General features: G+C 41.0%; 3 protein-coding genes across 3 annotated transcripts in view; 1 reads left to right on the top strand and 2 right to left on the bottom strand.

Moving 5' to 3' along the window:
* The window catches only part of LOC139916162 (calcium/calmodulin-dependent protein kinase type II subunit beta-like), an 80,037-nt gene extending 75,530 nt beyond the window's left edge, over positions 1 to 4,507 (top strand). The window contains exons 19-24 of the mRNA XM_078285370.1: positions 166 to 309; positions 580 to 756; positions 1,684 to 1,759; positions 1,863 to 1,957; positions 2,614 to 2,847; positions 4,344 to 4,507. Of these exons, the coding sequence (XP_078141496.1) occupies positions 166 to 309; positions 580 to 756; positions 1,684 to 1,759; positions 1,863 to 1,957; positions 2,614 to 2,846 (725 nt within the window). The 3' untranslated portion in view covers position 2,847; positions 4,344 to 4,507. The remainder of the gene's footprint in view (positions 1 to 165; positions 310 to 579; positions 757 to 1,683; positions 1,760 to 1,862; positions 1,958 to 2,613; positions 2,848 to 4,343) is intronic.
* A 6,209-nt stretch (positions 4,508 to 10,716) lies between these two features.
* LOC144539620 (nuclear factor 7, ovary-like) lies at positions 10,717 to 13,016 on the bottom strand. Its single transcript, XM_078285269.1, has 2 exons — positions 11,547 to 13,016; positions 10,717 to 10,750 (listed from the first exon to the last, which is right to left on the bottom strand). The coding sequence occupies exon 1, from the start codon at positions 13,014 to 13,016 to the stop codon at positions 11,589 to 11,591; it is 1,428 nt and encodes a 475-aa protein (XP_078141395.1). The 3' UTR covers positions 10,717 to 10,750; positions 11,547 to 11,588.
* A 7,470-nt stretch (positions 13,017 to 20,486) lies between these two features.
* LOC139916174 (nuclear factor 7, ovary-like) lies at positions 20,487 to 22,167 on the bottom strand. The gene has a single exon (XM_071904975.2). It carries the CDS (start codon positions 22,154 to 22,156, stop codon positions 20,729 to 20,731), a length of 1,428 nt encoding a protein of 475 aa, XP_071761076.2. The 5' UTR covers positions 22,157 to 22,167; the 3' UTR covers positions 20,487 to 20,728.
* Between the last annotated feature and the right edge of the window lie 1,237 nt (positions 22,168 to 23,404).

Raw genomic sequence — 23,404 nt, 5'->3', positions numbered from 1 at the left:
CATGTTTGATAAATCCAACATTCCTCCTCGCACATTTGGCCGGGGTCCCGCTTGTCTTGGCGCTCTCCAAGGCAAAGGTCTGATCGTCAGAACGGCCACTGCTGTGGTAAACCTTCCATTCAAGTGCATTGTCTTCCATTATCCCTCCCTCCCTCCATAACTCAGCTGCCACAAAGTTTGCTGACCTGCTGGGCTCAGTGCGTAGGGGTTCAGGGCCCACATCCGACGGGGAGGGGGGATCCAGCACCTCGCCTCCAGCAGCCTTCTCCGCTCCCTCCCCCCCACACACCCCTGTCGTCCCCATGCAGAGTAAGTAGAAAAGCAGAGGAACAGGGAGTAGACAGCCAGCGTCCATCGGAAGAGAATAAGTAGCCAAATTACAAATGCTCCGTTGATTTTGCCATGTAGAATGCAGGAGAATTGCGTTCTGGCTTTTAATTATTGTGACCGCAAAATTACAAATTCCTGGAGGGACTTCTTTATGTCCTTACTTCTCTCTTTCGTTTCCGTCCTTACTGTTTCTCATCCCCCCCCCCCCTTCCTCCCACCCACCCTGTCTCTGGTCCGGATGGCGCTCAGTGTCTCGGCTCACAGACCTGGTAAGCAGCGTCCGCAGGGCGCCGGCAGCCCCTGCGCCCGAGGGTGACGCCGCACCGGCGCCAGCTCCCTGCGCCAGGCCCGCCCCCCCGCCTGCACACACCACCTCCCCACCTCCCCCCCGCTCTCCCCCCAGCCCCTCCCTCTCTTCCTCCCAGAGTGAGTACCGAGCATGACCTCCCCTCACCCCCCCACATGGTCGCCAATCGGGGGGCTAATCAATTGACATTTCGGTGCAAGCCTGTGTGTGACTAAGCGTGTCTAACATAGTCAGTGTATTGTGTATTGTTTTGGGTGGATTGGAGTTCACCGACTAAAGTGCAGTGTGTTAAACTGTTGTTTTGATGGCTAAGTTGGAACGGAAACTGACTGTAAGTGTGTGTTTTTTGATACTGAGCCATATTTACCTCCTCTGCTGTGTGCCAAAAACAGTACTGAAGACTGCAGAGGGATTTAAGCATCTTTAGAGTAAAGAGGCTGCTTTGGCTCAGACTAGTTGTGATGCTTTTGAATTTCAGACGTTGCATTTTTCCCTCTAATGCCTGCGGTGATATGAAGAGATGCCTTGTGTGCTCATATTGTGTGTGATATGGGATTCTGTTGATATTGTGGTCCAACTTCTCATAATGAGCAAATTCTTTATTGTCTGTGTGTGTGTGTGTGTGTGTGTGTGTGTGTGTGTGTGTAGTATAATGTATTCCTAAACAAAGGTCAAGAATCACACTAACAAAGTACCTTGCTGTTTTGCTCGGGCTTTACAGATAATGTTTGCCACAATGAATGCTCCTTCTCTGAACCAAAGAAATTTATATATGTATAGATATTATTAGAAATAGAAGTCATTTCGCTATAAATCACACCTCACAGCTCATCATATAAAAGACAATAGAACATACAACATACACAATTAATTTCCTTCTCAATTTCTCACAAATCACATCAAACAAATCAGGGTATTCTAGTTGCATTTGTTTGAGCATCTGTGTTGCGGTGTTTCTATAACTCACAATGATTTGCAAACTAACTGCCCTTCAGTTTAGTCAACTGTCAACTATAGATTGACTCTGATCTTACGTTCTTCTACAGCACGCAAACAAGAAATCATCAAGATCACCGAGCAGCTGATAGAGGCGGTCAACAATGGAGACTTTGAGGCTTACGCGTGAGTCAGTGTTTTCTGTGCGTTTGGTTTGTGCACATGAGCAGTGAGAGGAGACTTTGCGGTGGCGGCGTTGCGTCACCATGTCCTGTCCTTTCCTCCGCAGTAAGATCTGCGACCCTGGACTGACCTCGTTTGAGCCGGAGGCGCTGGGGAACCTGGTAGAGGGAATGGACTTCCACAGATTCTACTTTGAGAACCGTAAGAGTGACCGACTTGTACCACCAACTAGCTGAAATAACTTCTTAAGACACACTTACATAGACTTGCTTTGTTTTTGATTTTGCCTACTTTTTAATCTTGTATTGTTTCTTATAGCTTTATCTTGTTAAAGCAGCACTAGGTGAGCTGTAAAAAAAAATACACTCGTCTTTTCAGCCTAAATGACAAAGTGGGGCTGCAACAGAGAAGAGCGTCCCATCCCGTCTAATTGAGATGCTGTACATTCGCCCCATTTTCTAAACATCCATTCTAAAGAAGAAGACATTTAGGTCTGAGGAGCGTGCAGGTTACTGATGTCACATTACATCATTTCTCGGGATTGTCCTCAAAATTCAGTTACTTTTTGCTGCCATTTGGGGTCGCCAATGTGTAAAATTGCCTAGTGCAGCTTTCACCACTTTGTTTCCAAATTTTTGCCTCCTTTTTATATGTTTTATTATTATTCCTTGTTTTCATGCCTTTTTGTAAAGCAATTTGTAAACTCTGCTTTTAGATAGTGCCAGATAAAGTTTATTTGTATTATTATTATTATGTTTATTGTTATTATTGTCTTGTGTATTCTTTCTCTTGACATTGTCCTCCTCTGTCCTTCTTCCCTCTTCCTTCATATTCCGCCCCACCCACCTCCCCTTCAGTTCTGGCTAAGAACAGCAAGCCCATCCACACCACCATCCTGAACCCCCACGTCCACCTGATCGGCGAGGACGCCGCCTGCATCGCCTACATCCGCCTCACTCAGTTTGTGGACGGCCAGGGCCGGCCGCGCTCCAGCCAGTCGGAGGAAACTCGCGTCTGGCATCGCAGAGACAGCAAGTGGCAGAACGTCCACTTCCACTGCTCAGGCGCGCCAGCTGCGCCGCTGCAGTGAGGTACGGAGTACAGTGTTGGGAGCACTGGGAGAACGCAGAAGACACGTTTCATGGGTGTCAACACAAGCCCATTTAACAGCAGCAGAGCAGTGTTTGTCTCTGGGCGCGTTCACGCTGTTTCACTTTTTCAAACGACTGCTTTGGAGAGCCGCTGCGGCCGTCGTCTTTTAAGGCGACAGCTAATACATAAAGACAACAACAACCAGAATGAAAATAAAGAAAGTACCGGTAGACAAGTTGTAGTCGTAGTTGTTACTCTGATAATAGAGTCAGCATGGAGAACATCGACTGTGCGGACACTTTATGTCTTCTTCTGTTGTAGTAGTTTCTGTTAAGCTCACACTGTTCTACTTTTTTGTAGAAAAAGTTTTGCCTTAACTGCATTTTGTACTGATAATTTGAAAAAGCGGGTAGCACAACACTTACTGTGTTTCCATAATGACCAGCTGCCGCTATCTGCAAAAATGACTGATGTCCAACTGTCAAACACTTGCAGCAGAAACTCCTAGAGCTGGTGTGCTCCATGCTGACTCTTTATGATCGCATTAGCAACTGTTACTAATTCTTCTACTACAGTACTTTCTTTTCATCCTGGTTGTTGTTGTAGTAAAGTGTCAGCTGTCTGTGCAATCTGAAATCCTGTCTCTTCTTTGTTGAGATTAATTGGCTCACAAAAAAGCAGTTGACATCATGTGTGTTCCTGTAAAAATGTTTTATCTTTTCTCAACTCTGAAAAAAACGAAGAAAACAATAAGCTAGGCACAGTGCCTTTCCAAAGCAGACACTTCATGTCTTCCTTGCGGCTGCTCCCACTTTACTTCCATGTAAAAAAAAAAAGGTGCTGGCAGTTTGAAAAAAGAGGAATAGTGTGAACGCACCCTTAGTGTGTTTAGCACAAGCCCGTTTAACAGCTGGAACAACACCTGCAGCATGAGTTGGTGTGCGCCAGCGTTTCTTAATTTGTGAACCAACAGCGGCCGAGGGGTCTGATACTGTTGGGTCTTGCATGACAAGAACATGCTGAAAAGTTTTTTAAAGGGCTGAAAGGGCTTTTAAAGGTTTAAGACACCATGGATAAAGGTTTTATTTTTTATTTTTCAACTTCAACCTTCAAAAAGTTGTAAAAGTACACTCTAATGTCGCATGAGCAAAATGAGAATCAGTGTCAGACTTTATTCGTCAAGTAAAATGAAACGTACAGGAATTTGTTTTGATGACATGCAGAGACACTTTGACAGGTAACATAATAACACACGTGGTACTGGGACAAGAGGACCTCATGTTCAGTGCAAGAGTAGAGTGCAGGACATACATTGAACATATATAAGAAATACATACATATATACATGCATGCATACAAGAAAATAAAACTGTCTCTCGCTATGTGCTTTAATTCAGCGTGGCTGTAGGTGAGAGTCCAGCAGTGCAAAGGAACATCAAGCGGTTGCACAGTCACATTTTCAGTGTATTTGACGCTGTTTTTTTGTTTTCCTTAGGGTTGAACGCCATAGCTTTGTCTGTCAAGAGCGCTCTGCTGGAGAGAGAGAGAAGAGAGACAGAGGAAGAAGAGGAGGAGAAGGAAGGGATGGAAGAACAAGTACAGTGTCTCGGGAGGGGGGGGGGGGGGGGGGGGGGTTCAAACCCTCAACCCAACCCCCCACCCCCCAGCATGCATCTCTTCTTTTACTACTACCGCCCCCTGTCTGCCGCCTGCACCACAGCGCCTGCCGACAACCATCAAACAGCGAATTGAATCTTGCCAACAGCTCGACAGCCCACCCCCCACCCCCCCTTTTTCTTCTCTCCGACACACTGGGTGGTTTGGGGGGGTGTTGGGGGGGGGGGGGGGGGGGGGGGGGGGATTCTGGTGTTTTCAAAACTGAGTGTGTGTTTCCTTCTTCCTGTGGTCTCTTCCCCCTCCCCCCACCCCTCATGTCCTCCTGTGAATCCACACTTGTGTGACATAAACACTGCACTGGAAATACAGTATGTAAAGTTTTAAGTAAAATCTATTATTATCATTACTATACTTATTATTATTATTACTATTATTATTATTATGATTATTACACAATTGCAATTGTATATGTAATTTGTATAATTCAAAATTCATGCCAGTGGTTTCTAGAGTTGAAGGAAATCTTTTTTTTGTTTGTTTGTTTTTCTCTATCTTTTTAAGGAAGCATGATTTTTTTCCCCAATATTCACAGTGGCTGTTTTTTATTGTGGCTATTAAGTGGAAAATGATATTGGCAGTTTTTGTAATTTGCTTCTTGTATGTTATCTATTATACTGCGCCCAAACTCATGTTCAAGCATTTTTTTTTTTGGAAGGGGTGTGTCTGATGGGGTGTCAAGTATGAGTGTAAGAGAGTGACTGCTTTTGTGTGTGTGTGTGTTGGTTATGTTAGGCAGGCACATAGTGTGTGCTAGTGCAAAAATAATGACTTTGTGCAATTCGAGGAAGCTTTTTTTTCCTTGTTGCAGTGTGAGAAGGGGTTAGCTGAGCTTGGTGTCTTCCTGCGTCGAATCATGAACATTTCAAACGTACGAAACAAGGAGCGTGCAAAAGGCGTTTTATCATGATTTGTTTTTGTCATCTTTGTGTTAAAAGACATGTGAAGAAGAATAAATGGAGTGTGTAACGCTGTAGTGTTAGTACGCCCTGCTCTCTAGCACCTCTAGTGGCAAACTCTGAAACTGCAGCATCATCGTGGAAATGCACCGACTGCCAGCGCGCTGCAAATATCACACGAAGAAGAAATACACAGATCAGCTTTTCACCTTAGCTCCATGCTCTCATCCTAAATCTTACCTTGCACTTCTGCCTTGTCTTACTCAGCAGGAACGGTTCATAGAAATCCTAGTGAGCAGCATTGCAGCCTTAGCTCCTGTTTCCACCGGGAACCTGTTGTTTAGCTAGCTGTCGGTGGCTCCTGCTGTTGCTAGGAGACTATTGAAAACCCACGTGAAGCTCAGCGATCTTTTCCTAAAAGCTGAAATATTTTTGAACTTGCTAAACTCTCAGTGCTGTCTGGAACGCAACAGCAGGTGCTTTTCCATTCAAAACGACGAGCAAAAGAAGCCGGATCCCGGTGGACACGTAACCTTCGCTCACTTCTAAAGCCATAGTGCAAAAGCTGGTGCTACTGTCCATTTTTCTACACACACCACATACATACAGCTCACTTAGAAACTTCACAGCACCGAGGCGTCCTTTAATGCTTAGGCCCATATCAGTGATGCCAGTGTTACACTGGAGGAGGCCTTAAGGAAGATTTAAGGGTCTGTATGCGAGTGGGAAGATTTTATCCGCCATACCATGAGTTCATAAAAGTGTGCAGACTTTTAGGTTTGCACGTGTGTGTGTGTGTGTGTGTGTGTGCTCTTTACAACCCTGGGGGAGATTTTGAAGGAGTGTGTCTCATGAGAGAGGGAAGTAGGAAGGAGAAGGCTTTATTTCAGAGGACGTATCGGCCCTCTGCCTTCAGTCCAGGACTTACTTTTCTTATGATTTGATCTGTTTTTCATGTATCATGTTTTTCATCTTTTTACTATCACGCTCTTTGACTTGTGTTACGATCAAGTGTTATCGGCTTTTTATTATTATATAACATGTTGTGCTCGTGCCAGGGGTGTCAGGAACGGAGAGGCGGACTTTGCAGAGCTGAAAACTGATTTTGGGGGTTTGACTTGCAGTCGGCTCCGTAGTCCTTTGCTCGTCCGCCATTGGCTGCCTTCAGAGTTGTCTCGCCCCTATTGGTCAGACCAAGATAGAAGAGACCAGGCAGTCGGCCGGTTTGGTGGTTAGTCCTCAGGTTTATATTTATTTTGATTATTTATTTATTTATTTTAGTGGACATTTTTAATGTGCTTTTCTTCTCTCTTTTCTTTTTTTTTGTTTTCCTATTGTACAGCTCATGCACTTGTGCAAGTGCTGTCTGTTGTTGTTCAAAGGGACATTGCTCTGTGTAAAAGATGAGCGTTTTCAAAGGGATAGTACACCCAATTTGCAGCCTGCACGTGTTTTACTGTAACGACCGACCAACATGGTGTGCATTTCTTTTTGTTTGTGCTACTTTTTTGTGGCAACTTGACAGTTATATTGCTTTTGTTGTTATTTTGGCATTTTTCGTGTGTGTTCCACAAACTTTTGTCCATTATTTTCCTCCACTCAGGCCATGATTTTCACAAAGTACTGCTTTGCCTGAGGGGAACATCTATGGCTTTAAACCCATATCATACAGGTTTGTATTTTGTGTGAACTATCCCTCCAAACAGAGGTTTTGTCACCGTATTCTGAGTGATAAAGCTTTTGAAATGAAGGCTTTTCAAGGTGAACCACTGAGCTGTTGTATTGTACTCGTGTCTCATCCAGTAACCATGTTCATGCCTAGTTGACCCTGTTCTAAGACTAAAAGGTCAAAGGTTATCTGAAGGCGTTCATGTGTGATCGTGCTAACCAAACATGACCCCCCCCCCCCCCCCTCCAAAAAAGAAGAAAAAGCAGCATGTACAGTACAAAGGTGTTGTTCTTCTGTTCTTCTTAGTGTGTTTACTAGCCTTGAAAATCAGTATAATAAGATTCACATATTTAAAATGAGGGAGTACACAGTATTACACAACTGCAACTAATAGCATCGTAGCTGGCATTTTCTTTGCATGACAGTCAACAGGACACTTGTTTTTTGGTGTTTTCCTTTTTATTTGGTTTCTCATTTTCTACTGAATGCTGGTATACTCTACCTTTCTCTATCTATTTTCTCAGCTTTTTAAGTGCATATAGCTATTTTTGTCTCAAGATGATATAATGAAGATGATTATGATGATTAGAATAATGATTATGGCACTAAGGATGACTATGAGGATGACGGTGATGATGTGATGATGATTATTTAGCATGCTTTTCTATGGGGCTCTGTGTTGTCAGTGCAGAACGGCTGCCTTTTGTACATAGCTGAGAGAATAGGAGGAGCGCTTGTTGACCAGAAGCACCGAGGGTGACTTGTACTCTGCTTAGCCTGCATGTCACTTTGAGGAACAGCACTTGAGTCCAATTTACAGATGGGAAGCAGCTGAAGGAATGAATGAGCTCCAGTAGGGGGCGCAATCACACAGAGTAAAGCACAAGTAGGACACAGATGGATGGCAGACTGACGCTTCTAATGTAGCTGCACAATAAGTTGACTTTTGCATCAAATCCAACAAACAATCCAGTTAGTGACAACAGCATTTTATGATGGAGTATAAGAACCAGCTTCCAGTTTAATCGTTATGTAATTAGGGCTGCACAATTATGGCAAAAATGATAATCCTGCTTATTTTTTGAGATCCAGACTGTTAGTCTTGATGATTTGGGGAACAAAAGTATTGTAGTTTTTGCATTTTATATCATCATCTTTACTATTCTCAGCCACAGTGAGCATTCTTAATGAAATTAAATGTTTCAACACCACCGATAAACCAATATTCTCTGATATGAATCATCAAAACTAAAATGGCGATATACGATTATACATGATTAATTGTGCAGCCCTACATGTATTCTACAACAGCTGTCCGTCTCTGGACTCTTGAGGTCAATGCTAGCTCTGCTGCCTTCCAGTCAGTTATTTAGTCAGTTGAAGTATTACTGAGTTAATTTGGAGCGAGTGTGTCGGCTCTAAACCTCGGCCATCTTCTTTCTCTGTCCAGTGACTACTACCAGTCGCACTGACAACACTGAGCTGGCTTCTCTTTTTCCTCGTCCCTCTGTTTCCAACCTTATTCAATCATTTCTCTGCAGTTGGCTCTTTCTAGTTTCCCTTTGTCTCTTTTTGTCAGTTTGGGTTTCTTCTGTATAATAATATTAATCCTCTAGTTCTCTGATTCTTCGGATTATTGCTCTGTTCTCTTACGTGCTACACGTGTTTCTCTAACTTCAAGAAAATGTGTTAAGGTGTTATCAATAAAATGACAATTTAAATAGAAAACCAAATGTCTTTCTGTTTCTACAATTTCTACAACTGAGGACATCAATTCATTTTTGACCAAGATATCAGCACATATCACAGCAGTATGTTCTGTCCATTCATGTATTCATTCAGGTAGGAAAGCATACAGATCCAGATGTTTTTGAACACAACACTAAGTGAGGCCAGAGTTAACCAGTGTTAATACTCAGGTACAAGTATATCCAACACAGACACACACATGCTGTCAGTTCAAATCTGACATGTGAAGTGAAAGTCAAATAGAACAAATACACATGATGTAGTGATGGAGATGCATGCTTCCTGGGATAAAAGAGATGGCACTCACTCCATCAGAACAACATACAGCCGCCCAACCTTTATAAATGTTCTTGTTAAAGAATTTAGAAATATATGCTGCGATTCACACACCAACATGAAGATGTGGGTGAAAGTACAAGCTGTTGAAACCTCAACTTCGGAGCAAACCTCTTAACAAATAGAAATGTTGTGTGTTGCTTCCCTGGGAATCTGAGGTTGTTTTCAGTCCACTGGGGGAACAAAACTGTAGCAACTGATTATTTATACCTGCAGGATAATGTAATAACTTGTTAAAATGTAATAAAATGGGTTGACATTCTTACATTAACAGCCTTTAATTAATGCCTGTTAATGTAAGAAATTGCAGGATAATATAACATCACTTAGTACATTAACTAACAATTATTACTTCATAAGGTGTGTAAAAACTGATAATAGTAATAAAATTGACTAATAATATAATAACTTGTAAGAATAAGAAGAATATAATGACTCAAGTTATTGCATCATTATTACATCGTCAGTTAAAATATGTTGCACCCTTTATCAAGTAACATTAACAAAACCAACTTCTTCCTCTTATACTTTTTGTGACTCCTTCACAAATTATTCTCTGAGCCTCCATCTTTCTCTTTCAGACGCTCTCCCACACTGCAGGATTAATTATTCTGCAGTTATCTGACACCTAAAAAGTCCTGGCTTAAAGGACTGCAAAGGCTTTTGGGTAAATTGTGATCATGTTATGATAGGATTACCACCAAAATAATGTGTTGTTTCTTGTGTAACAATTTTGCATTATGTTTGTTATTAAAAACTTTTTAAATGAACATAATTGTTAATTGGAGTCTAAAACAACAAGGCATTATACACATGCATTGAAAGCAGAGCATTTTTTTAATTTATTGAAATTACCCAATAATCATTCAAGTAAACCATTGTACCTTTCAATCAAATAGCAAACGTAAAAGTAGAACACAATATGCATGAAAACATATAATACATTGAAACATTGTCAAACTTTTTTTTAACATACAGCAATAATGAGAATCTTAATTGCATAACAAAATTAATATACTGTACTATGTAGGCTGTTTGACTGTTCTCTCCTCTCTCTTGTTGTCTATGCAGATCCATCTACCTGATTTTCTATACATGTTCATGTAATTTCCCACCTGTAGAATGTAGGTCAGGGTGTTGTTTATTTAAATGCTGGCTATACTCACTAATCTGTAAGATCTGTAGGTCGATATGTGCTGGTCATTTTTAATCATCTTACAATTTTGCCTAATTAGAGTGAACCTTTGAGAAAAGGAAAAACAATATCTGTGACATTAGAAAGCAACTTTGACTGAGTTTTCTAGAGTTATAGGAGCACAAACAATAAGGAAGGAGACCCAGAATGGCCTTGTAGATAAAACTGAATGAATATATTAATGATTGTACAGTCAGTTGTAATCCTCAATGCTCCATGATACACATAGTGAACATTTAATGGTTGAATCATTACACCAACATGCCATGTCTGCTCCATCCTGCATAACATGGAATGTTACTTAAAAAAATCTGTAAAAATTAAAAGCTGAGGGCATTTATTATATATGATTTTTAAGACTCAAATAATTACAATTTCAACTGAACAAATGATCTACAGTAGAGGAGAACAGGGTAAGATGAGACACTTTTTATAATTTGTGCTATTCTGGTTTAAAATAAAGTGTATCTATTTCAAACAATAATTGTTACATATATTTAAGGTTGTTGGGCATCCATGGAAATTAAAACATGTTCTGTAGCTAATACAACTTTAGAATTATGACACATCAGAAGTGTTGGTCTTTTAGATCAACTTACCCCAGGGCTAGTGGCACATTTTACCCCACAACCATCATTTTGGTAAAACTGTTTCATTTAGCTAATCAGACCCACAGTTTTAAGTTTATGGCCTTGTACCTTGTAAAGTCTAAATGTATTTAGTTCCATTTAATACAAGAATCAAGGCATATTTACCAAGTAGTCATGGCAGTCTTGACATGAGTTGACTTTTTTTTTTTTTTTAACCTTTACCGCATTCCTCATATGCTCACCTCCATCACAGATTCATGAAATCAAATGACTATTCTTAAATCTATGCTCACATGATTAATTTTGTGTTCTGTGGCCTAAATAAAAAGGGGGGCTCATCTTACCCAGAGGTTCAACTTACCCCATTATCCCCCACACCCAACTAACCCTAATTCAACCCTTAACTCAAAACAACCCCGCTAACAACAAACAGACATGCACACGCACACAATGTACACACACACACACACACACACACACACACAAACATGCACACACACACACACACACATACATGCACACACACACACATGCACACACAAACACACACACACACACACACACACACACACACACACACACACACACACACACAAACACAAACACACCTCACTAACATCCCTTAACATCACAGAGAAGCCTCAGCTTGCCAGACTTTGATATCAATGGTCTCTGCATCAGGACCATGTACAATTTCAAAAAATGGGTAGAGTTTCTCAGTGAAAGTGTCTTTATAACTGTAGATGTGAGTCTTGTCCTCAGAGTCGTAGAAGGACAGCTCCCCCCTGTCATAGTCCAGCTGGACTCTGATCCTCTGGAGACTCTGCTTCACTGTGACGGTCTTACCAGGCCCATTAGTGTATTTTCCTCTGCGATGCAGTAAACACCAGACTCCATATTCTGGTGAGGCAGAACGCTCCCCCTTCCTGTCAACTGACTCTTTAACCAAACCCACATTCCAGCCAGGATGATCTCCCACCTCCACCTCCCAGCTGTGTTTCCCTGAGCTGAAGCCCTCAGAGCCCAGAACAGTGGTATACTTAGTGTTTCTCTCTGGGTTTTCAGGGAGCTGCTGCTCTGTGTCTCCCTGTCTCACACTGGTCAGATCATCAGACAGAGAGAGACGGGGGTATGCAGTGTTTGGATCCAGAATGACAGGACTGAACTTGACCTTCCCCTTCATCTTCTCCCAGACTCTGAAGGACAGGTTGCCCAGGTGTTTGGCCACATCTATCAGCGCTCCTGAGACCAGTTGTGGATCTGACAGTGAGCACTGGGCTCTGGCGCTGGTCTGAGTGGGTTTATAACTGGTGAGGAATGGCACATTGTGTTTCTGCAGGTCTTCTTTAACAGCAGAGATACTGTCTGAGAGAGAGGAGATCTTCTCCTGAATGATCTTCATCTCTCTGGTGATAGTCTTCCCCTTCTGCTCCTCTTCCTCCCTCAGAGCCTCCAGTCTGGCCTCCTCTTCCTCTTTCAGGAACTGGTGGAGCTTGTTGAACTCTGCTCTGATCTGCCTCTCTGTGGCCAACAGCTGTTTCTTGGAGTGTTGAACCACTTTGTTGTATGTCTCCTCAACCTCTTTGTATTTGTACCTCTTTTCCTGTAGAGACTTTAAGTCAGATTTCAGCTGCTGCTTCAGGTCACTGACTGCTTCTTCTATAGGAACCAACTTGTGACCGTGGTGGAGAGGGAACTCACAGACAGGACACACAGCTCTCTGTTCCTCCTTACAGAACAATTTAGGCTCTTCTGGATGTTTACTACACACCACCTCCACTTTCTCCTCTCCTTTATCCGTCTCAGAAAACTGAGCTTTCTTTCTCCCAGTAAAGGAGTCAGCTAGTTCCTTCAGTGTAAAGTTCACTCCTGGATAATCCTTTGAGGATTTTCTCTTACAAACAGGACAGTTTTTGTTTTTAGCTTGTTCCCAGAATTGTTTCAGGCAGCTGGAACAGAAGCTGTGGCTGCAGCCCAGAGACACAGGATCTCTGAAAGTCTCTGAACACACATGGCAACTCACGTAACTTTCAAGAAGAGCAGTATTCTCAGCCATTTGCTTTGTTATCCAAAATATCTTTCAATAGCAAGACTCACCAAGTCACATTCACTTCAATTCGCCGCTTACAATCCTCCAAATGTGTTTTTCAGTAGAGATCTCACACCCTGTAATGGCGTCTCCGCTCTGTTCAACAATGTCAAAATTTACTTTCAATTTCACCTGTCTCTGTCATGAGTTAACTATTAATGGGAAATGTTGCCATCTGATTTAGTGACCAGCAGATGGTGCTGTTTCTGTTTCCTTACAGAGATTAACATTTTACTCTAAGTTCTATCCATTTACTTTTTTTAATGTATATTAACAATTTGCCCCTTTCTTTGAAGACAAAAACAGAAAATTAAAAGGTACAAATAGGATTTCATTTTTTGACAATGCAAACAATCTCTACACCATAGGAATACCTAGGCCAAACACATAACTGTCATAAATTTCTTGGAATATTTTAACAGGAAAAATTCATCTATTCATTCATGTTTTACAACTTGTGTATTTCAAACAGTTAAAGCACAACTTCATTAAATATCAATGTATTCTCCAAAGACAGTGAAAATGAACATGAACTTTATTTGTGCATATAAAAATGATAAACCACAGAAAGAGAAAAAAAATCCAGGTTTGGTAGGTGAGCTTAAACAAAAACCCTAGACACTTAATAAAAGATTTCTCCTCAAAAGAAATTCAAACCCAAAACTCTAAAAAAATAAGAAAAAAATACGACGCTGAATCTTTACACCTTCATGATGCACAAAACATGTTCAAGGAAAAACAAAAATACATAAAAACAAGATATGAGTAGAAAGATAAATACATATCCTAAAACATTTTAACACAAAATGAACAACAAAGTCTTTCATCTTCCAACGTGTCAGATTGAGCTCCCAGCATCAGACCAGTTTCACCAGTCTCTCACTGGCCTCCCACAGTTTCTTTGCCACACCAGCGTCTCTGGCAAAAGGACGCAGAGCGGCGGGCCGGCAGTCGACGAAGTAGCCCCCGCTGTGCTCGGCCGCCTCGTCTGACACGGCACAGTAGACGACCGTCTGAGCCCCCATCTCACACGGCACGAAGAACATCCACATGATCACCTGCATCAGCATCCGGAACAGGATGGAGTAGTGGCTTGTCCAGCCGCTCCGGACGAAACCTGGAGCACAGGGAGCAACACATGGAAGAAGAGACATGAGGAGGAGGATCGGACTGTCCGCAAAATATACACGTCAGTCATTTATAATAATAATAAACTTTATTCATATAAAACTGATCTAAAAAGAGAGTTGACAATGTGCTTCATATGGAATCAAAATAAATAAAACCTGTGATCACAAGAGATAAATAGGATGGGAATTAATAAAAAGAATAAAAGACAGATTAAGAGATATCATTACATCAAAGCAAGTCTATAGAAATGAGTCTTCAGCAGATATTTAAAGAGATGCATCCTGCCAGAGCTTCTCATGCAGGTCGTTGTACAGTCTAGTTATTGCACTCTTTTAACTAATTAATGATTCCTTGAGTGCAGGGTTTTTAAAAGTTTGGCCATTTTGAGCGTCCCTGGTATTCTTAATGTTTTGCCACCGTTACTGTGAAATTCTGCTTGAACAAAGGAGGAAGTGAAACAATGCGGCGTCAAGTGTGAATGTAAGAGAGAGAGAGTGCGTGTGTGCGTGTGTGTGTGTGTGTGTGTGTGTGTTTCTTATGACACACGGCGACAGTGTGTGCTAGTCCAAATTAATGACTTTGTACAGTTGGAGGAACTTTTTTGTCCTTGTTGCAATGTGAATGGCTGGAAAAGGAGTTAGCTAAGCTTGGTGTCTTCCTGTGTGAAACATTTCAAACGGATGAAACAAGGAGCGTGCAAAAGGCATTTTATCACGATTTGTTTTTGCTGTTGTGTTAAAAAACGTGAAGAAGAATAAGTGGAGTGTGTAACGCTGTAGTGTTAGTACGCCCTGCTCTCTAGCACCTCTAGTGGTAAAGTCTGAAACTGCAGCATCATCGTGGAAATGCACTGACTGGCAGCGCGCTGCAACTATCACACGAAGAAGAAATACACATATCAGCTTTTCACCTTAGCTCCATGTTCCCATCCTAAATCTTACCTTACAACCCTGGGGGAGATTTTGGAGGAGTGTGTCTCATGAGAGAGGGAAGTTGGAAGGAGAAGGCTTTATTTCAGAGGACGTATCGGCCCTCTGCCTTCAGTCCAGGACTTACTTTTCTTATGATTTGATCTGTTTTTCATGTGTCATGTTTTTCATCTTTTTACTATCACGCTCTTTGACTTGTGTTACGATCAAGTGTTATCGGCTTTTTATTATTATATAACATGTTGTGCTCGTGCCAGGGGTGTCAGGAACGGAGAGGCGGACTTTGCAGAGCTGAAAACTGATTTTGGGGGTTTGACTTGCAGTCGGCTCCGTAGTCCTTTGCTCGTCCGCCATTGGCTGCCTTCAGAGTTGTCTCGCCCCTATTGGTCAGACCAAGATAGAAGAGACCAGGCAGTCGGCCGGTTTGGTGGTTAGTCCTCAGGTTTATATTTATTTTGATTATTTATTTATTTATTTTAGTGGACATTTTTAATGTGCTTTTCTTCTCTCTTTTCTTTTTTTTTTGTTTTCCTATTGTACAGCTCATGCACTTGTGCAAGTGCTGTCTGTTGTTGTTCAAAGGGACATTGCTCTGTGTAAAAGATGAGCGTTTTCAAAGGGATAGTACACCCAATTTGCAGCCTGCACGTGTTTTACTGTAACGACCGACCAACATGGTGTGCATTTCTTTTTGTTTGTGCTACTTTTTTGTGGCAACTTGACAGTTATATTGCTTTTGTTATTATTTTGGCATTTTTCGTGTGTGTTCCACAAACTTTTGTCCATTATTTTCCTCCACTCAGGCCATGATTTTCACAAAGTACTGCTTTGCCTGAGGGGAACATCTATGGCTTTAAACCCATATCATACAGGTTTGTATTTTGTGTGAACTATCCCTCCAAACAGAGGTTTTGTCACCGTATTCTGAGTGATAAAGCTTTTGAAATGAAGGCTTTTCAAGGTGAACCACTGAGCTGTTGTATTGTACTCGTCTCTCATCCAGTAACCATGTTCATGCCTAGTTGACCCTGTTCTAAGACTAAAAGGTCAAAGGTTATCTGAAGGCGTTCATGTGTGATCGTGCTAACCAAACATGACCCCCCCCCCCCCTCCAAAAAAGAAGAAAAAGCAGCATGTACAGTACAAAGGTGTTGTTCTTCTGTTCTTCTTAGTGTGTTTACTAGCCTTGAAAATCAGTATAATAAGATTCACATATTTAAAATGAGGGAGTACACAGTATTACACAACTGCAACTAATAGCATCGTAGCTGGCATTTTCTTTGCATGACAGTCAACAGGACACTTGTTTTTTGGTGTTTTCCTTTTTATTTGGTTTCTCATTTTCTACTGAATGCTGGTATACTCTACCTTTCTCTATCTATTTTCTCAGCTTTTTAAGTGCATATAGCTATTTTTGTCTCAAGATGATATAATGAAGATGATTATGATGATTAGAATAATGATTATGGCACTAAGGATGACTATGAGGATGACGGTGATGATGTGATGATGATTATTTAGCATGCTTTTCTATGGGGCTCTGTGTTGTCAGTGCAGAACGGCTGCCTTTTGTACATAGCTGAGAGAATAGGAGGAGCGCTTGTTGACCAGAAGCACCGAGGGTGACTTGTACTCTGCTTAGCCTGCATGTCACTTTGAGGAACAGCACTTGAGTCCAATTTACAGATGGGAAGCAGCTGAAGGAATGAATGAGCTCCAGTAGGGGGCGCAATCACACAGAGTAAAGCACAAGTAGGACACAGATGGATGGCAGACTGACGCTTCTAATGTAGCTGCACAATAAGTTGACTTTTGCATCAAATCCAACAAACAATCCAGTTAGTGACAACAGCATTTTATGATGGAGTATAAGAACCAGCTTCCATTTTAATCGTTATGTAATTAGGGCTGCACAATTATGGCAAAAATGATAATCCTGCTTATTTTTTGAGATCCTGACTGTTAGTTTTGATGATTTGGGAACAACAGTATTGTAGTTTTTGCATTTTATATCATCATCTTTACTATTCTCAGCCACAGTGAGCATTCTTAATGAAATAAAATGTTTCAACACCACCGATAAACCAATATTCTCTGATATGAATCATCAAAACTAAAATGGCGATATTCGATTATACATGATTAATTGTGCAGCCCTACATGTATTCTACAACAGCTGTCCGCCTCTGGACTCTTGAGGTCAATGCTAGCTCTGCTGCCTTCCAGTCAGTTATTTAGTCAGATGAAGTATTACTGAGTTAATTTGGAGCGAGTGTGTTGGCTCTAAACCTCGGCCATCTTCTTTCTCTGTCCAGTGACTACTACCAGTCGCACTGACAACACTGAGCTGGCTTCTCTTTTTCCTCGTCCCTCTGTTTCCAACCTTATTCAATCATTTCTCTGCAGTTGGCTCTTTCTAGTTTCCCTTTGTCTCTTTTTGTCAGTTTGGGTTTCTTCTGTATAATAATATTAATCCTCTAGTTCTCTGATTCTTCGGATTATTGCTCTGTTCTCTTACGTGCTACACGTGTTTCTCTAACTTCAAGAAAATGTGTTAAGGTGTTATCAATAAAATGACAATTTAAATAGAAAACTAAATGTCTTTCTGTTTCTACAATTTCTACAACTGCAGCTGATTTTTATTGGCAGAAGTAACTCATCAATTCATTTTTGACCAACATATCAGCACATATCACAGCAGTATGTTCTGTCCATTCATGTATTCATTCAGGTAGGAAAGCATATAGATCCAGATGTTTTTGAACACAACGCTAAGTGAGGCCAGAGTTAACCAGTGTTAATACTCAGGTACAAGTATATCCAACACAGACACACACATGCTGTTAGTTCAAATCTGACATGTGAAGTGAAAGTCAGATAGGACAAATACACATGATGTAGTGATGGAGATGCATGCTTCCTGGGATAAAAGAGATGGCACTCACTCCATCAGAAGAACATACAGCGTCTCAACCTTTATAAATGTTCTTGTTAAAGAATTGAGAAATATAAGCTGTGATTCACACACCAACATAAAGATGTGGTGAAAGTACAAGCTGTTGAAACCTCAACTTCAAAGCAAACCTCTTAAAGGATAAGGCTGGTGTTTTTTAATGCATTGCTTACCGTCAACAAATCCTATGAAAATAACAAAATCAACAATGTTTGCTCTACTCCCGTTACTTTCTGACTTCCCACGTACCGTTTTTAGCCGTCAACCTGGAAGTCATTGGCTCCAATTGTAAGCTAAAAACCTTGAAATACAGCTCACAAAGACATAGTTTACATTCTAAAAATCGCTAACTGTTACCACGAAAAGTCAGGCTGTTGTAGTTATTACCAAATCAAATTCAAATGGGAACAAATTCTTCATTACGCCAGGGACTATTTTCGGTGCTACAGAACTACTTTCCTGAGATCGCAGCCGAGATCGCAGCCGGCTTATTAAGTTGTTTGAAGAAAAAGTTGGCTGGTCAACTTAATCGTTTTTTTAATACAATGGAGTTCTAAAATCATTGCTGATTTTGTTATTTTCATAGGATTTGTTGACGGTAAGCAATGTATTAAAAAACACCAGCCTTATCCTTTAATAAATAGAGATGTTGTGTGTTGCTTCCCTGGGAATCTGAGGTTGTATTCAGTCCACTGGGGGAACAAAACTGTAACAACTGATAATTTATAATTGCTGGATGATATAATAACTTCTTTGAAAAGTCCTGGCTTAAAGGACTGCACCAACTTTTTTGGAAAGTGGCTCAAATTACTTTTTACATATGATAGGATTACCACCACAGTAGTCTCTTGTTTCTTGTGTAACATTTTTTTATTATGTTTATTATTAAAACATTTTTAAATGAACATAATTACTAATTGGACTCTAAATCAGTAAGGCATTACACACATGCACTGAAAGCATGGCTTTTTTTATGTATTGAAATTTCCCAATAAGTATTCAAGTAAACCACTGTACCTTTCAATCAAATAACAATCATACAAGTAGAATGCAGTATGCATGAAAACACATCATACATTGAAACATTGCAAGGTCAAACTTTTTTAACCTTTTTCTAACATATTGCAAAAATGATAATCTTAATTGCATAACAAAATGAATCCTAAATATAGCCTACTGTACTATGGAGACTATTTGGCTGTTGCCTCATGTTTTCTGGCTGTTGTATATATGTAGATATTTTGGGGGATTTCTCTCTCTCTTAGATTTTCTTTTTTTTCTCTCCCTTTCTCCCTCTCTCTTGTTGTCTGTGCAGATCCATCTACCTGCTTACCTGTTCATGTAATTTCCCACCTGTGGAATGTAGGTCAGGGTGTTGTTTATTTAAATGCTGGCTATTCATAGTATTCTGTTGCATCACCACACGGCCATCTTGGTAGGAAAATAACAGGTGATTGTAGTAAATTAACAGGTGATTACAATCAAATGACACAGCCAGTGAGCTGTGTGTATTGTAAAGCGTCATATTGGTAGGAAATGCATGTGACATCATGGGAATACTATGAATACTCACTAATCTGTAAGATCTATAGGTCGATATGTGTTGGTAATTTTTAATCTTCTTACAATTTTGCCTAATTCAGAGTGAACCTTTGAGAAAAAGAAAAACAATTTCTGTGACATTAGAAAGCAACTTTGACTGAGTTTTCTAGAGTTATAGGAGCACAAACAATAAGGAAGGAGACCCAGAATGGCCTTGTAGATAAAACTGAATGAATATATTATTGATTGTACAGTCAGTTGTAACCCTCGATGCTCCATGATACACATAGTGAACATTTAATGGTTGAATCATTACACCAACATGCCATGTCTGGTCCATCCTGCATAGTAAAACATGGCATGTTACTTAAAAATATCTGTAAAAATTAAAAGCTCAATGCACTTAATATGAACACACATTTTCAGAAAGTTCATCTTTAACCAATGATTTTTAAGACTCAAATAATTACAATTTCAATTGAGCAAATGTTCTACAGAAAGAGAGAACGGGGTAAAATGAGCCATTTTTTTTATATTTAGGTTTAAAATAAAGTGTATCTATTTCAAAAAATAATTGTTACATATATTTGAGGTTGTTGGGCATCCATGGAAATTAAACATGTTCTGTAGCTAATACAACTTTAGAATTATGACACATAAAAAAAAAATTGTCTTTTAGACCAACTTACCCCAGGGCTAGTGACACATTTTACCCCACAACCACCATTTTGCTAAAACTGCTTCACATAGCTAATCAGACCCACAATTTTAAGTTTATGGCCTCGTACCCTGTAAAGCCTAAAATGTATTTACATCCATTTAGATACAAGAATCAAGGCATATTAACCAAGATGTAATCACTTGACAAAAAATTACCACATTTACCACTTTCCTCATATTCTCTGCTCCATCACAGATTCATGAAGAGTAATTACTATTCCAAAATCTGTGATCACCTGATTAATTTTGTGTATGGTTGCCTAAATACAAGTTGCCTAAATAACACACACACACACACACACACACACATGCGCACACACACACACACACACACACACACACGCACACGCACACGCACACGCACACGCACACACACAAACACACTTCACTAACATCCCTTAACATCACAGAGAAACCTCAGCTCGCCAGACTTTGATATCAATGGTCTCTGCATCATCAGCCTTTCCAACACAGAAATATGGGTAGAGTTTCTCAGTGAAAGTGTCTCTATAAGTGTAGATGTGAGTCTTGTCCTCAGAGTCGTAGAAGGACAGCTCCCCCCTGTCATAGTCCAGCTGGACTCTGATCCTCTGGAGACTCTTCTTCTCTGTGACGGTCTCACCAAGCACATTAGTGTATTTTCCACTGCGATGCACTAAACACCAGATTCCATATTTTGGTGAGGCAAATGTCTTCCCCTTCCTGTCAACTGACTCTTTTGCCAAACCCACATACCAGCCAGGATGATCTCCCACCTCCACCTCCCAGCTGTGTTTCCCTGAGCTGAAGCCCTCAGAGCCCAGAACAGTGGCATACTTAATGTTTCTCTCTGGGTTGTCAGGGAGCTGCTGCTTTGTGTCTCCACATCTCACACTGGTCAGGTCATCAGACAGAGAGAGCCAGGGGTTTGCAGTGTTTGGGTCCAGAATGACAGGACTGAACTTGACCTTCCCCTTCATCTTCTCCCAGACTCTGAAGGACAGGTTGCCCAGGTGTTTGGCCACATCTATCAGCGCTCCTGAGACCAGTTGTGGATCTGACAGTGAGCACTGGGCTCTGGCGCTGGTCTGAGTGGGTTTATAACTGGTGAGGAATGGCACATTGTGTTTCTGCAGGTCTTCTTTAACAGCAGAGATACTGTCTGAGAGAGAGGAGATCTTCTCCTGAATGATCTTCATCTCTCTGGTGATAGTCTTCCCCTTCTGCTCCTCTTCCTCCCTCAGAGCCTCCAGTCTGGCCTCCTCTTCCTCTTTCAGGAACTGGTGGAGCTTGTTGAACTCTGCTCTGATCTGCCTCTCTGTGGCCACCAGCTGTTTCTTGGAGTGTTGAACCACTTCGTTGTATGTCTTCTCAACCTCTTTGTATTTGTTCCTCTTGTCCTGCAGAGACTTTAAGTCAGATTTCAGCTCCTCCTTCAGGTCACTGACTGCTTCTTCTATAGGAACCAACTTGTGACCGTGGTGGAGAGGGAACTCACAGACAGGACACACAGCTCTCTGTTCCTCCTTACAGAACAATTTAGGCTTGTCTGGATGTTTACTACACACCACCTCCACTTTCTCCTCTCCTTTATCTGTCTCAGAAAACCGAGCTTTCTTTCTCCCAGTAAAGGAGTCAGCTAGTTCCTTCAGTGTAAAGTTCACTCCTGGATGATCCTTTGAGGATTTTCTCTTACAAACAGGACAGTTTTTGTTTTTAGCTTGTTCCCAGAATTGTTTCAGGCAGCTGGAACAGAAGCTGTGGCTGCAGCCCAGAGACACAGGATCTCTGAAAGTCTCTGAACACACATGGCAACTCAGGAAACTTTCAAGAAGAGCAGTATTCTCAGCCATTTGCTTTGGTATCCAAAATATCTTTCAATAGCAAGACTCACCAAGTCACATTCACTTCAACTTGCTGCTTACAATCCTCAAAACGTGTGTTTTTCAGTAGAGATCTCACACCCTGTAATGGCGTCTCCGCTCTGTTCAACAATGTCAAAATCTACTTTCAATTTCACCTGCCTCTGTCATGAGTTAACTGTTAATGGGAAATGCTGCCATCTGATTTTGTGACCAGCAGATGGTGCTGTTTCTGTGGTTCCTTACAGAGTTCAACATTTTACACTGTTCTATCCATTTACCTTGTTTATGTTTGTTAACAGTTTCACTTGTAAAGCCCCTTTCTTTGAAGACAAAAAAGAAGAATAAAAGATACAAATAGGATTTAATTTTATGAGAATGCAACCTCTGCACCACAGAAACACCAAGGCCTAACACAAGACTGTCAGAAGGTTCTTGGAATATTTTAGGAGGAAAGTCATCGTTTTGTAAAATAAACCTCCAAGACGCTTAATAAAAGATTTCTCCTCAAAAGAAACAAAGACACAAGCAAGCAAACAAATAAAGATGACTAAGAATAAAATACACTGAATACACTGAATAACACTGAATCTTTACACCTTCCTGATACACAAAAATGTTAGGTGAAAAAATACTAAATACATAAAAAAAAACGTATGAGTAGAAAGATAAATACACAATACAAAGATAAATCAAATATTTTAACACAAAATGAACAACAAAGTCTTTTATTTTCACTTGGAGCTGCTTCCAACGTGTCAGATTGAGCTCCCAGCATCAGACCAGTCTCACCAGTCTCTCACTGGCCTCCCACAGTTTCTTTGCCACACCAGCGTCTCTGGCAAAAGGACGCAGAGCGGCGGGCCGGCAGTCGACGAAGTAGCCCCCGCTGTGCTCGGCCGCCTCGTCTGACACGGCACAGTAGACGACCGTCTGAGCCCCCATCTCACACGGCACGAAGAACATCCACATGATCACCTGCATCAGCATCCGGAACAGGATGGAGTAGTGGCTTGTCCAGCCGCTCCGGACGAAACCTGGAGCACAGGGAGCAACACATGGAAGAAGAGACATGAGGAGGAGGATCGGACTGTCAGCAAAATATACACGTCAGTCATTTATAATAATAATAAACTTTATTCATATAAAACTGATCTAAAAAGAGAGTTGACAATGTGCTTCATATGGAATAAAACTAAATAAAACCCGTGACCACAAGAGATAAAAAGGATGGGAATG

This window comes from Centroberyx gerrardi, chromosome 8 (assembly GCF_048128805.1).
Source record: "Centroberyx gerrardi isolate f3 chromosome 8, fCenGer3.hap1.cur.20231027, whole genome shotgun sequence".
NCBI lineage: Eukaryota > Metazoa > Chordata > Actinopteri > Beryciformes > Berycidae > Centroberyx > Centroberyx gerrardi.
The sequence above is the reverse complement of the archived record's forward strand: the minus strand, read 5'-3'. Positions and strand labels throughout refer to the sequence as shown.

What these genes read in the sequence shown, in the direction of transcription:
- LOC144539620 (XM_078285269.1), bottom strand. Translation starts at nt 13,016, where the DNA reads ATGGCTGAGAATACTGCTCTTCTTGAAAGTTACGTGAGTTGCCATGTG.
- LOC139916174 (XM_071904975.2), bottom strand. Translation starts at nt 22,156, where the DNA reads ATGGCTGAGAATACTGCTCTTCTTGAAAGTTTCCTGAGTTGCCATGTG.